At 39.5% G+C, this 15,199-nt stretch overlaps 1 protein-coding gene across 1 annotated transcript in view; it reads left to right on the top strand.

Annotated features, from left to right (window-relative positions):
* LOC125447124 (trinucleotide repeat-containing gene 6B protein-like) overlaps nucleotides 1-15,199 on the top strand; it is a 156,577-nt gene that overhangs the window by 71,455 nt on the left and 69,923 nt on the right. The window contains 2 exon segments of the mRNA XM_059640558.1: nucleotides 12,964-13,051; nucleotides 14,449-14,511. Of these exon segments, the coding sequence (XP_059496541.1) occupies nucleotides 12,964-13,051; nucleotides 14,449-14,511 (151 nt within the window).

Raw genomic sequence — 15,199 nt, 5'->3', positions numbered from 1 at the left:
TGGTGTGTGAGGCACTGACACTATTATTGTAGAAATGGAGGGCTGTACTGTTGGGGTGGTCTACACCTGAGCCATGCTGCGACCCGTGTTCCAGTGACCTGCATAACTAAGGAAGCAGAGAGGGTTTAAGCTACATAGTTTGGTTAAGAAATTGAATTTTGGAAGGTGTGATGAATCAAAAGTGAAGACTAGGTGGGAGAATGAGATTATCAATCTGAGAAATGATAATCAGACTGTGACAGAGTCGTGGAGTTATACAGCATAGATACAGGCTCTTTGGACCACCATGTCTATGCTGGTCAACAAATAACATTAATCCCATTTAACTGCACTTGGTCCATTCCATACTATGACTTGGCATTTTAAATGCTCATCCAAAAACTAAAATATTGCAAGAATAGCTATCTCCACCACCCTGTTAGATAACATGTTCTGTATTTCTGTCACCTTCTGTGTAGAAAAACATTTTTTCATATCTTCCCCTAAACCAGTTACTACTCACCTTTAAATTCATGCTGTGCATCTTTGAAACATCTGCCATTGGATAAAGATTTTCACAGTCTGCTGTCTCTGCCACTTAGTTTTGTATACCTCGATTAACGCCCCCCCCCCCCCAAAAAAAAACCCCGACCCGTCCACCTCTGCTCCAAGGAAGACTTGTCCAGCCTATCCAGTGTGTCCTTACAACTGGTATTTTCATCTACGGCAACATCCTTGTGAATCTCCTGTGCACCGTGCCCAGTGCGTTATGCCTTTCTGATAGCATGGTGACCCGAACTGAATGCAGGCATTGCTGAGGATAGAATTCATATAAATTTGTAACAAGACTTCCTTGCTCCTATATTCTATGCCCTGATTAATGAAGGTAAGCACCCCTCCATGCCTTTTTCACCATCCCGTCTACCTGTGCTAACACCTTCAGAGATCTGTGGACTAGTACACTGTGGCCCCTTTGTTCCCCAGTGCTCCCTAGGTGGGATGTTATCCCATTAACATCTCAGTTAATGGGATAACATCCCATAGGCACAATGAATGGTAGGTCCCTATGCTTGCCTTATTGGGCATTCAATAATGTATCCCCTCACATTTACCGGGATTAAATTCCGTCTGCCATTCCTGTGCTCAGTTTGCCAGTTGAGCAGCATCAGACAGTCTGAAACCACCCTCCTCATCAACAGCAGCACCACTTTTTTTTTCATGTGCAAACTTACTAATTGTGCTTTCTACATTAACATCCAAGACAGGAAGGGAGAAACAGTTCAAATCTGAGCAAACCAATAGGTAAGGCTGGAGATTATAAAATAAAGGTTTAAAAATTTCTGTATCTGATTCCATTTAGCATTTGAAATAAAACAGGTGAACTGAACACAAAAAAAAGTAAATGTGTACATTCTGATGGCTATTGCAAGGGCATGGCTACAGAATTGAAGTCTGAATATTGAAGGGTATGTGACATATGGCAGTAATCTAGAGGGACTAGAAGCTTGGAAAGGTGGAGAGAAGGTGCTATTGATTAATTGTGGTATTGGCATATTAGAGAGTAGTGACCCAAGTTCAGGAAACCAGGGTGTTGAAACAGTTTGGATAAAGATGGGAAACTGTGTAATGGCAAACAATCACTTTCGAGTGTGTTGTACTGGTGCCCTAGTAGCAACAAGGCAGTGTGATGGAGTATAATGAAGAAATAATGGGAGCTGTCAGCACGATATGGTGACGATCATTGGAGATTTTCATATGAATCAGAAAAAAATTGGATGGACCTAGTGGCCCAAGTGAGGAGTTCAAAGGATATTTTTAGAATAATCCCTTAGAGCAACATGTTCTGGAATGAACCAGTGACCTAGCCATTACCAGATGTGATTATTGAGATAAGATAAATCAATGACGTCGTGGTGAATGTGCCCTTGGGTAACAGTAATTATAATATGATCGAATTTTTCCATTGGTTTGAGGGAGAGAAGAGAGTCCAATACTAATATTTCTAAATACAAATAAGGATAATTTTGAGGGCATTCCAAGGTAGCTAAAATGAATTGACAAATTAGGATGATGGATGGGGTCATAGAAATTTAACAAACATAGAACAGTACAGCATGGTACAGGCCCCTTGGCCCACAATGTTGTGCTGAACCTTTACCCTAAACCTAGGGTCTGTCTAACCTCCATCCCTCCTTATACTATCGTCCATATGCCTGTCTAATAGCCACTTAAATGCCCCTAATGACGCCGACTGCACGACCCTCTCTATCAATGCATTCCACATCCCTACCTCTCTGACGTCTCCCCTATATCTACCTCCACTCACTTTAAAAGGTATGCCTCCTTGTAATAGCTACCTCCACCCTAGGGAAAAGTCTATGGCTGTCCACTGTGTCTATACCTCTGATCATTTTGTACACCTCTATCAAATCACCTTTCATCCTTCATCCTTCATCATTCTAAAGAGAAAAGCCCTAGCGCGCTCAACCTTTCCTCGTAAGGCCTTCCCTCCATTTACGTAAGATGTCATTTCAGATTTGGAATGCACAGAATAGATGCATTACAATTAGGAAAAAAACACTATAGTGCGGACCTGTCATCCATAATTAACTTTTTTAAAAAGTTAAAGATAATATCAAACCAGTTACAGCAAATAATTAGGAAAGTTAGTAGAATTTTTATCTTTATTGTGAGGGGAATGGCATACAGAAATTATGGCATACAAAAGTATCATACAGGACATTGGTGAGATCATATCTGGAGCATGGTGTATAACAAAATATAGTACTGTGCCTAGTACTGGTCTCCTTATTTAAAGAAGGATGTAAGTGCATTGGAAACAGTTCTGTTAAGGTTACCAGATTCCTACCTAGCATGAGTGTTTTATTTTAAATGAGGGTAGGTTGAACAGACCAGGAGTTTAGAAGAGTGACTTGACTTGATGGAAGCATGTAAAATACTAAAGAGTCTTGTCGGGATCAATGTGGAGAGGATATTTTCCTGCTATTGGCAGTAATCTAGAACTAGTAATCACTATAGTATTTCAAAATGAGGATTTGCCCATTTTAGACCAGTGAGGAGACTGTGTCTTCCCATAGAGTTGAAAATCTTTGGAACTTACTTTCTCAAAATATAGTTAATGCAGAATCTTTAGCTGTTTTTAAGGTAGGTGTTAAGCAAGCAAGTTAGAGTTTAGCAGATGCTAGGTAGGAATGTGGTATAATTGTTAGCCGTGATCTTATGGTGGAATGGGTTCAAGGTTACGAGCTTCCTGCTCCTAATTTGTATGTTCATATGCAGAAGCACTGATTATTTATTCACTCAGTCGAATCATTCTGTAATAGAAAAATTGGCCAAGGTTAATATTCATAACATCAGTCAGTGAAAGCTTACTGTGTGAAAATGATGTCTGCTCACTGCTGTAACTGAGTAGTTAAGCTTAATACCTCCATTAAGGCTGACTAAGGAAAGTCCATGAATCCATTCAGCATTCCTCTGCAAATTTTACAGCTATAATTTTTCAGCTGAAATCTACAGGGCAAAAATTGCCAGAAATTTTTCAATAAGTATTTTACATTGTTTGTGGTGAGAAATATGGAATACATTTTTCCTCAGTTTATACGTTTGTTTTCTATTCATTTTTGTTGCTAGGATAGTTTCCAAATATGCTGGTTGGAAAAGTTTGTGTTACTGTGATCTAGGATTGTCAACATCTTGTGATAACCTACTGTACATTGAAACAGCCCACCATTCTTCAATCCAGAAAACCCTCTTCTGGTTTATTTTAGTAATTGGCATACTGCAAAGTTTGATTTCTGTTATGATGCATGAGTTACTCCATTTGTTAAGTCTCTTCTTGGTGTTAAAGCAGGTGCTCATTGCTTGATTGTTAACAGAAGTGCTTGAATCCCTAAGCTATTTAGTTCCTTCGTGGCAGGATTGATAAATACTTCACTTGATGTGGGACATCGGTCCAGAATTTGCTAAGTTATCTGATATCATTGTGGAAGTGGTTGACTTCAGTATTTTTGTGAAGGGACAAGGGACACTTTCACCTTTCAGAAAACTTGTGTCAGCAGGTGGAATCAGAATTGAATTCATTTGGCTGCTCACTTCCCAAGGTCTTAAATGCTCATGTTCAAATTTCTTACCGGAAAGATTTTTATACAGGAGCGGTCCTGAGACAGTGCTTCTGCATATGAACATACAAATTAGGAGCAGGAAGCTCGTAACCTTGAACCCATTCCACCATAAGATCACGGCTGAGACAGAGTGTGCTCAAGTTGGACTTCCTACAGCCCAGATTCTCTTGTAGGACTGTGAAATAATGATCTTATTTGAACATGAGTGTATGATCATGTTTATTGAGGCAGGGAAGATGATGTGTGTTTTCTTTGTGTATTCAGTGACTTTATGAAATTATTCTAACTCTGTGGTGCATTGATTGAAGGCAATTACTTGCCCCTGACCACCTTACATTGAGAGTTGACTCCTGATGTGAGGAGCAGAACCCAAATACCAGATTGTCTAATCTCTCATTTTGAGAGCTTGTGGCTGGGATCCCAATCATAAAAAGTGCTCTTTTGGTGGGGATGAGGTGGCAAATTATTAAAGATAGATCAAGAACACTGAATTACTGGTTTGAATCAAGACATTCATTGTTTGAAGAGATTGAGTGTGGGTGCTGCAATTTTTCTTGTATTTTCTTGGTACTAAGGGTCTGATTTTAGTGAAATAGCTTATAATTGTAGTTGTGATTTTTCAGTGATTCTCCTCCTCCTCCCCCCCCCCCCGTCACTGTTGTAGGATTTCAGCAGTGTAGGTCTTGAACTGCTAAAGGCATCCGAGTGCAATTGTAAATTCTTTTTCCTTAGACATTGAGATGTGAACGTAGAACTGTACAGCACCTGAATGGGCCCTTCGGCCCACGCTGTTGTAGCAAACAGGATGCCAATTGAAACTAATTCCTTCTGTCTGCCCTTGGTCCATAAGCCTCCATTCCTTGCCTGTTCATGTGCTTAACTAAAAGTCGCTCAAATGACCTTTTTATTGTATCCGCCTCAACCATCAGTCCTGGCAGTGCATTCCGGATCCCTATCACACTCTGTCTTTCAAAAAAAACGCTTGTTTCTCACACTCCTTTGAACTTACCCCCTCTAACCTTAAGTCCTGTCAATGGCCAGAATCTTTTTCCCCAATCTATTGGAAAGACTAAATTAGTTACCATCTACAATTGCCCCTGATGAGGTGTGATAAACTACTACCACCTACCACTTCATGATGTGCAGGTGTTTCCATAGTGATGTTTGATGCGAGTTGTTGAGTTTTGACTCACTGAGGAAAAGCTGATGTGTTTTAAAGACAATGTAGTCGTTTTCCCATGCTCTTCCAATTGCCTTTGCGAGTGTTAGAAGTTACTAGTTTGGAAGACACTGTTAAAGTCTCAAAGTTGTCATTGTGCACTTTTTATGTGGATGAGATCTCTTGCATCTTGGTATACTCTTGGTTGAGGAAATGAATATTGAAGGTGGTGACTGGGGTACTGTTGAGTATTGCTGGAGCTGGTGTTCATCATGGCAAGTGCAGAGTTTACCATCATGCTGCTGACCTGTATCTTGTAGATAGTGGAAAGTCTTTGGGAGTTTGGCAGGTAAGTTAATTTTTACAGAAAAGACAGCCTGTGACTGGTAATCAGTGTTTATGTGCCTTGTTCAGCTGTAAAATTGCTGACCCAACCAAAGGGGTTTCGAACATGGGAACAGTATTGAATGTCAAGGGGAGATCATTAGGCTCTCCTTTTGGAGATGATTGTCCATAACTTGACAAAAATGTCACTTGCCACTCAGCTAAGACTTCAATGTTGTCTGGTCTTGCTATTTGCAGGAATGGCCTCCTATCTGTAAAGTTGTAGTATTGAGCAATTATCAATTAATGTGCTCATCTCTGATCCTATAATGGAAAGAAGGTATTTAGGAAAGGAAGCAGTTAAAGCTCATAGGGTGCACCGTATTACCATCTTGTGGAGAGGGGCATTTGTGACAGTGGTCCTTATCCCTAGGCCAAGAGACCCAGGTTCAAGTCCCACTTGCTCCAAAGGTGTTTAATTACATCTCTGAACAGGTTGATTAGAAAATTTAGATTAATTAAAAAAAAAATTGTGGCACAGTGATAGCCTCTCTGCCACAGACCAGAGGAGCTTGGATCCAAGTCTCACCTGCTCCAGGGGGTATGTGTAAATATATCTCTCAACAAGTTGATTGGAAAAATAGGTGAATTTAAGCCAAAAAAGTACTAGACATCTCTTATGGCACAGAGGCAATGTTCCTACCTCTGAACCGGAAGACCTGAATTCAAGTTCCACCTGCTCAAGAGGTGTGTAATGACTTCTGCAAATAATTTTAGTAGAAAATAATTGCCAGAGAGAACTAGAGGGCTGTTGTGGCACAGTGGTGTGCCCCTGCCTTTGCACCTGGAAACCCAGGTTGAAGTCCCACTTGCTCCAGGAGTATGTCTCTAAACATTTACGAACAAGTTGCTTGTACAAGATATTTACACTGAAAAACTGAAGGTTCTTGGGGCATAGCGGTAGCATCCTTACCTCTGAGCATAAAGGTTCAGGTTCAATTCCAATCTGTTCTCGAGGGTGTAATAACATTTGCTAATAAGTTAATGATTGAAAGTACCTGCCATAAAGAACTAGAGGCTGTTATGGTGCAGTGGTCATGTGTCTACCTCTGGACGAAGAGGCCTGGCCTCCAGTCGCATCATCTTCAGAGGTGTGATAACACCTCTGAACAGGGTTCTAAAGGAAAGTCACTGAGCCCAAAACATTGACTCTGCTTTCTCTCCACGGATATTGCCAGACAAGACCATTTGTTTTTGCCTCTGCATGGGGTGATTAGAAAATATGTATCATAACGAGTTAAAGGCTGTTAATTTGCAGTGGTCGTGCCCCTTGGGCTAGGAGGCTTAGGTTCAAACTCCTCTAGAGGTAAGTTTTAATGTTTTTGTTGGTAATTAATCTGTGAAGAACTGTTAGTGATGCCGTGTACCTGAGTAACTTCCAGTACCCCTAACCATCTTTCTTTGTGTAATGTGATTTTATAAGTAACCTTTTCAGAAATGGACCAGCTAGAGCATAAACCTTGGCCTTCTGACTTAGAGGAAGGAGCATTACTACTGCAGCACAGGAATCTTTACCAGAAGGTTGAAGATAATGTGGTTTATATTGTGTATATTTTTAAACAACCTGACCAGATGTGTTGTGATGAAACTTGGGATCAAGTGGTAGTTGAGTCTAGTCCTTCTGCTCACTGATAGGGTTGCTACCACTTTCACCACAAAAGCCCTCCGAAAACCCTTGTGGTATGAGTCGAGAGTAAAGAGCATTTTTAAAAAATATATATTTTATAATCAACCTTGTCAGAGACATTATGGCACAACTCTGGAGCAGGTGAGAGTTGAACAACAGATTCCTGCCTCAGAGGTAGGAATACTACCAACGCTCTGCAAGAGTCCTTCGACAGTAAAGAGTTTTCACCTGTTTCTCGATTTGGTCAAAGGTTATCAGCTTCCACAGATATTCAGTTCTTTGGTCTGTTGTTACATGTAATTTCTTACATAGGCAGATTAACTTGGATTGCATTTCTCCTGTACCTGTCATGGCTTTGTGGATGCCATTTAGTAAATGCAACAGGCACAGAAATCCCTTTTTGTAGTTCGTTACGTTAAGGTTATTTAGTTTGCAGTTTATATTTTTTATTGTTCTAGGTTTTGAGTAAGATATGTCCTGTGCTGAGACCCCTCAAACATTTTCAAAAAATAATTATTTCATGGGATATGAGTATTACTCAGCATTTATTGCCCTTAAGATGTTGGGAGCTGCCAGCTTGAACTGCTGCAGTCTGTGTGGCATAGGCACAGTGATTTGAGAGAGTTTCAGGATTTTAATGTAATGATAGTGAAGGAACTGAGATATAGTTCCAAGTTGGAATGGCCTGTGGGTTGGAGGGAAACTCTCTGCTTATCAGCCGAAGCCTCACTGTCTAAGTCTTGTGCATATCAATTCAGACTGCTTTGATATCTGAGGAGTTGTGAATGATGCTAAATATTGTCTGCTCATCAATGAACATCTCCTCTTCTGATTTTATGGAGGGAAGATGTTTTGATCTAGGATGCTGTTCTGAGGAGCTCCTGTAGCAATGACGAAAACAGAAGTTGCTGGACAAACTCAGCAGGCCTGGCAGCATCTGTGGAGACAAATCAGAGTTAACGTTTTGGGTCGAGTTACCCTACTGTAGCAATGTCATGGGCCTGAGGTGATTGACCTTCAACAACTTCAATCACTTTCCTCTGTGCTAGGAACCCAGTTTTTTTTTGCCCAGGGAGGAATTGCTGTGACATTTGATAGATAAACGTGTGTGCACAAATGAATGCCATGTCAGTCATTGGCCTACCCTGTTTGAACCCAACTGATGACGAATTGGAGTGCTTTCCAGTGTTACTGTGAGGAGACATTAGCACGTTGCAGACCTAGGCTCCACTGGAAAATATTAATAACTTTTCGGTGGCAAAATGGGTATTGTCAAGCTGATGCAAACACACATTTTGTGTAGTAGGATGTTAAGCTGCAAGGTTGATTCAAAGCACCCTCCGTTTTTGCTAGCCCATTAACTTTGATTCTCTACCAAGTTGCAAAGTGCATTTTTTTTGGAAATCCAAAGTACTTGCTGTTATTTTCAGGAAGAGACCAAATGTTCACAGCATGTGTGTACAGATAAGAGGGGCAAATTATGTCAGGGAGGCTAAAGTGTTCAGAAACGGATTTGAGTGTCTCAATTTCACTATTGCATCATGCCATATCATGTTATCAGAAACCCTCTAACCTTTTACCATTTCAATTTGTTTCTTGAATTTGAATGTACCGTGACCTGCCTATAACCCAATGTTAAGTAAAATGAAAATTTGAAAAATGTAATGTTCTGTTTTTAACAATGATTTCACAATGTGGAAGCTTTAGTTGTAAAAACATTTCAGTTCAAATAGCACGCACTTTCACATTACTTAATTGTAGTAGTTCTTTACAAGAGGTGTCATATACTTGAGCAATACCCATTAAGGCTGAATCATAAAAACAAGGGATGGCCCTGTTACTATTCTTAGCCTCTTATATTGGTTGATCTTTAGAAGGGTGTACTTGGGGTATTCGTGATTTTAAAAAAAGTTAAGATTTCCCATTCTGTTATCCAGGGCCATTATTCAAGTTCTTGTTAAACAAGCGAATATTACTTGTCTACCTGTCTAACTACAGGCAGATATTTTTGATGCGCGTTTCAGGATGCACCTATTACAGACTCGTTTTGTTTATCATGGATAAGGCTCAAGCCACAAAAACTACTCGACTATATCACTGGAGCCAGTGTAAAGCCCTTGCCATTGTGCTGCAATAGTTAGTCAATCTACAGCTCAGTGACATGTTTGCAGCTGCCTCCTGTCCTTTGGTTACCCAGCTCCAATCACACCCACAAGAGTTTAAGGTGTTGAGACATTTCAGCTGAAAGTGAAGTTTCAGTAATAGAACAGAAGCTGTTTTTGTTTCATTGTGGAAGAATGAATTCGTTTCTCGAATAGGTGCATTTGAATGTTTGCAAGTATGCTATTGTCTGTAATGTATTATCATTGCACAAAACATTCATTTAAACCAGACCTATTCAGGAAGATTCATTGTAACAGTGCTGGTGTGAAATAAAGTACTCCTTTTATATTTACTGTGCTGTGATGTCTGTCTTGTGTGCAAACACTTCACTGAACTGCTATCGCAGCAGCTTTTTTTTTGCAGCTTGCAAAGCAGATTCTTGTAAGCCATTCTTATTTCGTGTTACCAGCTGGAAAAGCTTAGTAGTAAAGTCCCTATATCCGGTGCTAACTGAAATAGGCTGTAATGAAAAGGCAAGTGTTTATTTTTGAAGAACTAAATTGTAATCAAACAAAACTTTTCATTCCACAAATTGAGGATTGTTGCTGCTAAAATGCATGAACGCTTTCTGGCTTTGTGCATCTAGTGTCACTGCCAGATCAGGTTTTTAATTCTTTCTTGATGTAGGAATTGCTGGAAAGGCTAGCATTTGTTGCCCACCGCAGTTGCTGTTGAATGGAGTAGTTTGCTAAGCCACTTAACAGGGCTGTCGGGGTTAGTGACATTGAGAATCTGCAATCACGTGGATCTCAGGTCAGCTAAAAACAGTAGACTGCTTTCCCTGTTGGATATTAGTGAGTCAGAGGTGATTTTAATGACACTTAGCAATGGTTTCATTCCACAATTACTGAGACAAGTTTTCAACTGCACATTTATTAATTGAATTTAAATTCCACTAACTGCTGTGAAAGAATTTGAACCCCTTCCCCCAGGCTGGGCCTCTAGATTGCTGGACCAGTGACATTGCTGTCACTGTCCCACCGAATTTAATGCAAAACACTCTGCTATGGCCCATTGACTAACTTTAACAGCTGCTTCAAATTAATGTGACACTTCACTTTTCCATACCAGCTATCCATATGTCTCCTGTGTAGGATTGGCAATTAGTACTGAATTGTGGGTTGTTAGTGAACTGATTTCTCTCCACCAGCAAAGACAGTTGACTTGCATTTTTCTATCAAATTTAGCGAACTTTCAGCATCGAAGTACATAATGTTTCATGCAAGTTGTGCTTGTTGTACTTGAAGTTAAGGTTTTTTTATGAAGTGCTAATGTATCTTCTCTAGTGTTGCCAAAATGAATTGGAGTTTGGTTAAGAGCCTGGGATAGCTGCAGTTCCCCCATGCTGTAGGAAGTGAAGCTTCAAAAAATTCACAGCATTGCGGGTGCTAGACATTAAATGAATCTAAACTGACTGAAAAAGTGGCACAATGAATTAGTTTGGGAAGTCATGATAATTTGAAGGAAAACCAGGACCAAAAATTGTGACAATGCATTGCAAAGTTTGAGTGGTGCATATAATAGTGATGGCTGTCTCTTTGACTTGTCCCTTTTTAACGGACTTGGTGGAAAGGTTTCGGATCAAGAAAAACCGACTTCACCAGTAAATGTGGAAAGTGACTAGCTCAATGAAGTACTCATAACACATGGAGGAATTTTATTATAAACATGCTACACTTGCTGTTTTTGGTGACACCTTTATAAGTTTGGATGGTTGGGGTTAAGAGGTGAGTTGTTTATCTATGCTGTCACACTTCAAAAATACACCATTGTCTCGAATCACCTATGAAGTGTGACAAATTTGGGAAGGTGCCACAATGTTTTGGGTTTCTTGTCTGGTTTGATTTTCTGTTTCTGGGTCTGAATAAAGTTTAAAAAGAATGCAAATAAATTTGGTAATTTGGAGCTGATCTTGCCGACAGTTATATATATTTCACTGGAGTGAATTGCAAAAACCCTGAGAGTATTGAGATAGAAGCTACTGAAAGTTTATAAAATAGTCGATCCACTCAACGTGGTGGTAGTAGTAATTAGTCATCCAAGGTAGCAGAAACATTGAGCCAGCCAAAACATCTGTTAAAATCTGAGATGTAAGTGTGAATAGTGTAGACAGGACATATTGGAAAATCCTGCAGTCTGTTCTGTTTGGGGCTCATTCCTTTTTAAAACTACTGTTGTCCGTGAACTAGTTAGCTGGTTTAAGCAAATTAATTGACTTTAAATAAAAAACAAAATTCTGGTAACAGAGCGTGTTTGCCCCTTTTTGGAAGAAGATGTTAGCAAACTGAGTAGACAGCCTTTCATCAGTATATTTACAACCCTCGTTTTAAGGGGAAGGAACATCGGAAGTACTTTTTGTTCAAAACAAAGTTTGATATTAGGAACAACCCTCCTTCCTGTAAATAAAAGCTACAGAATATCGCAACATTGTTTTAATTTCTTCCCCTCCCTCCTTCCTCACATATTGAATTTGGTTCAATTAGTAGCAAACTCCTCCCTGATCCAGAAGGTTGTAGTTTTTGGTTCAGTAGAACTTTACCATGCGCTATAGCCTGATTCTCTGCTGCAATTAAGTGCTGCTTATTCTGAGGTGGCATCCATTGATCAGAAGTAAATCTGAAACGGTCACTTCACAGTACGTGTAAAAGGGCTATCAAGGTGTATGGAGCTAGGACATGTAAATAAAATTGAGCTGCAAATCAACTGTGATCTAACTCAGTGTGTTTGAAGGGCTGATTGGCCTTCTCTTGTTTCTGTGTTTCGTTAATACTTGGTTCTCTATTTTTAATAAATCCCATTTGTTTACTGCATGGCTTCTAATAGCATTCCCTGGCTTTTTCTCACTTGACAGCTAGAAGAGCAGCACTGAATCCCATTCTTGAAATATCCCACAGGTACGTGAGTGAATTGGAAGCCCATATACACACGAAGCAGCAAGCCTGCCATGGGCACAGGTTGGGGATTAGGATGCTGCAAATTACTTCTAAGCTTTGTTGCCTTTGACAGTAGAAATTACAAGCAAACTATCTAAGTTGTGTCTTTATAATGATTTAGTGGAACTTTGCTTTCCAAAGTTTAACTTGGAGCAGATATTTATGTAGGCTGGGCCCCTTGGCTGATTTTGTTCTGTGTCAGACCAGTGGAATTTTAACCTTCTGTAAAATATTTACCCTTTACTAGCAATTGTGAAGAAATTGACCACTGACTTAATCAAAGGCATATTAAATTTAATTGTGGCTGCTGCCAGTCTAGTACCTAATAATTCTCCTGACAGTGAATATATGATGGAAAACCTCATTGAAAATCTAGATGCACGCAACTGTTTTCTTAGGATCTCCGAAGAGAGAAGACAGATTAACTTTTCGGTTTCCAGGTGTTGACCGTCCTGCTTTGTAATTCCAGCCTTTTCTGATTTTCGTTGTTTTTTCCTCGCCCTGTTTCGAATGTTTGCAATTCTGTTTCCTGTTTTAATAAAGTAAAAGTTCTTCTTTTTGTGCATTTCTTTACAGAGAGAAGGAAGAAGAAAAGGAAGAACAGTTAATGGAAGAAAAGAAAAGGAAAAAAGAGGACAAGAAAAAGAAAGACGCCACTCAGAAGGTGAGACAACATGTCTGCTCCTTTCACTGATATGTACATGAAGATGTATTTTGTAACAAAACCCCTGCATCTGTCAATAATACTGGTTTGTATTGCTATTTCAGTGCTTTTTGACTTCTTACTTTCCTGTACTATTTGTCCAGATGGATGAGATTTCATAGCACAGAACTAAGGCTGCAGAATCAGAAACTTCTCTACAATTCACCTGTCCAGTCCCACAAATGATTTATTTGCAGTTACGTACTCCTTCAAGTAGTTGCCTAAATCACACTTAAAATTTCTCCTACAACCTCCCATTCATCATATTAGCCACCCTCTGCTGTTCAATCTCAACCGTCAGCTTTCCTCTTATTCACCTAGAACCCATCATTTTTCCGGAGTTTGTGGCAATCTTTAGCATGTTATTGAAGTCTTGACTATTTATACCCTGAGGAATCTTCAGTTCCTTGGATGCTTCTCTCTCAAATGTACAGTAACTGGCTTGAATCTCAAGATCAGTATTTTATATTTGCCCTTTTCCTGTACTAGTCCCCATACCTGTGTAACTTTACTACAGCAAGGGGTAACCAGAATTGCCTGCAGAGCTCCAGAATTAGCTATACAGTGTTTTCTGCAGAGACTATTACCTCTTATAATTTGCGCTCTGTTCCTCTGTTGATCCATCTTTTAAGCCATACTTTTAAGTAATGTTACTGCTCATTGCATAGGTGATTCCTGAGAGCTGATCACCAGTGCGCTCCTTCCATCTTCTGTTGAGTTTGTCTGTAGGCACCCATTTAAGTAATATTGCTGATGTTTATTTTCTCTATCCAGAGTATTGCTTTATCTCTATCTATTAATTGTAATTTGCTGTTCCTTGGCCATTGCCTGACTTATCCAGATTTCTTTGTGGTGAGTAAATTCTGTTGTTGGGACCACTATTTCATCCCAATTCAGTGTGAACTATAAGTTAAATTTTTCCTGGCCCTAGTCCCATTTCTCCTACACGCACATGCACATGCGCACACACAATCTCCCCCCCCCAAAAAAAAACCATTTGTTGGAGATGTGAGCATTACTGGCAAGGTCAACATTTATTGCACAATACTAATCGCCCTTGAGCAGCGACCAATTATTTTTATGCACCATAAACAGAAATGACCTGACTAGTTGTTGTGTGTCATGTGCCGAGTTCCTTTTGCAGCCATTTATTGTCTCTGCTTCAGTCATTTGTCTGTCCATCTCTAATATTTGCCTTTAATTGTGCTTTCCAACCTTGTTAATTGTGTGCTTGTACATGGGAACATTAAGAAATAAGAGCATTAGTAGGCCTTCTAATACTTTTTATCCTGGTCTGCTTTTTTAATTTGTTGTGGCCAACCTTCTGCCTTAACTCCATTTTCCTGTTTATTTCCAAGTCCCTTAAATACTTTGCTGAAATGCACAGAACTTCCCCCAACAAGGTCAAGAGCTTTTGCAGAGTAAGTTCTCTCTCCCATAACTCCATGCTGTCCTCTTAGCTTAACACCAGTGCTTAATTACCTTTTTCAGTGTGCCTCCTAATGCTCTGCTGCCTGACTAATGCTGGGCAGCTCACCAGCCTGTTTTTTGTTTGGTACTCTGTGTATTTTTTTTCAAAGATTGATGTTATGTGAGCCCTATCACTTCCTTTATTTGTTTGCTTTCTATGAATATATTTACAAAGTTGTTGATATTACTTTTTAAGTTTCCCTTGTTTAAGCTTCAGTTTCTATTCTAGTCATTGACTGGTTTCGTAATCACCTTTTCAGCTTGTTTTATCATTTATTTCTAGTCACAAAATTACTTGAATATTTTTATTTTCTTTTTGCTTTTATTACTGTACTACTTAGTATTGATAGTCTTTTCTCTGTTACCTTCCCTCTGAAGTGGTCTATATAAGTTCTGTGTTTTGTATATAGTGTTTCTAGACTTCGAATGGTTTTTCTCCTCTAATTGTGTTATCTAGTCAAAGTTCCTGACTTTGGCATACTCGAAAGAATAAGCAACAATCTTAAGTTGACTGTTCCTATTGTAGTTGACCATTTTTCCATTATATCCCTAGACTTCAAGCTCTGTGACATTTTGGCTACTCTTAGCATGGTGTTTCCTGACTCTTATCCCATCTGTTACCTACAAGTAGTTGTTTAG

Source organism: Stegostoma tigrinum, chromosome 38 (genome assembly GCF_030684315.1).
Source record: "Stegostoma tigrinum isolate sSteTig4 chromosome 38, sSteTig4.hap1, whole genome shotgun sequence".
Taxonomy (NCBI): Eukaryota; Metazoa; Chordata; class Chondrichthyes; order Orectolobiformes; family Stegostomatidae; genus Stegostoma; species Stegostoma tigrinum.
The sequence above is the reverse complement of the archived record's forward strand: the minus strand, read 5'-3'. Positions and strand labels throughout refer to the sequence as shown.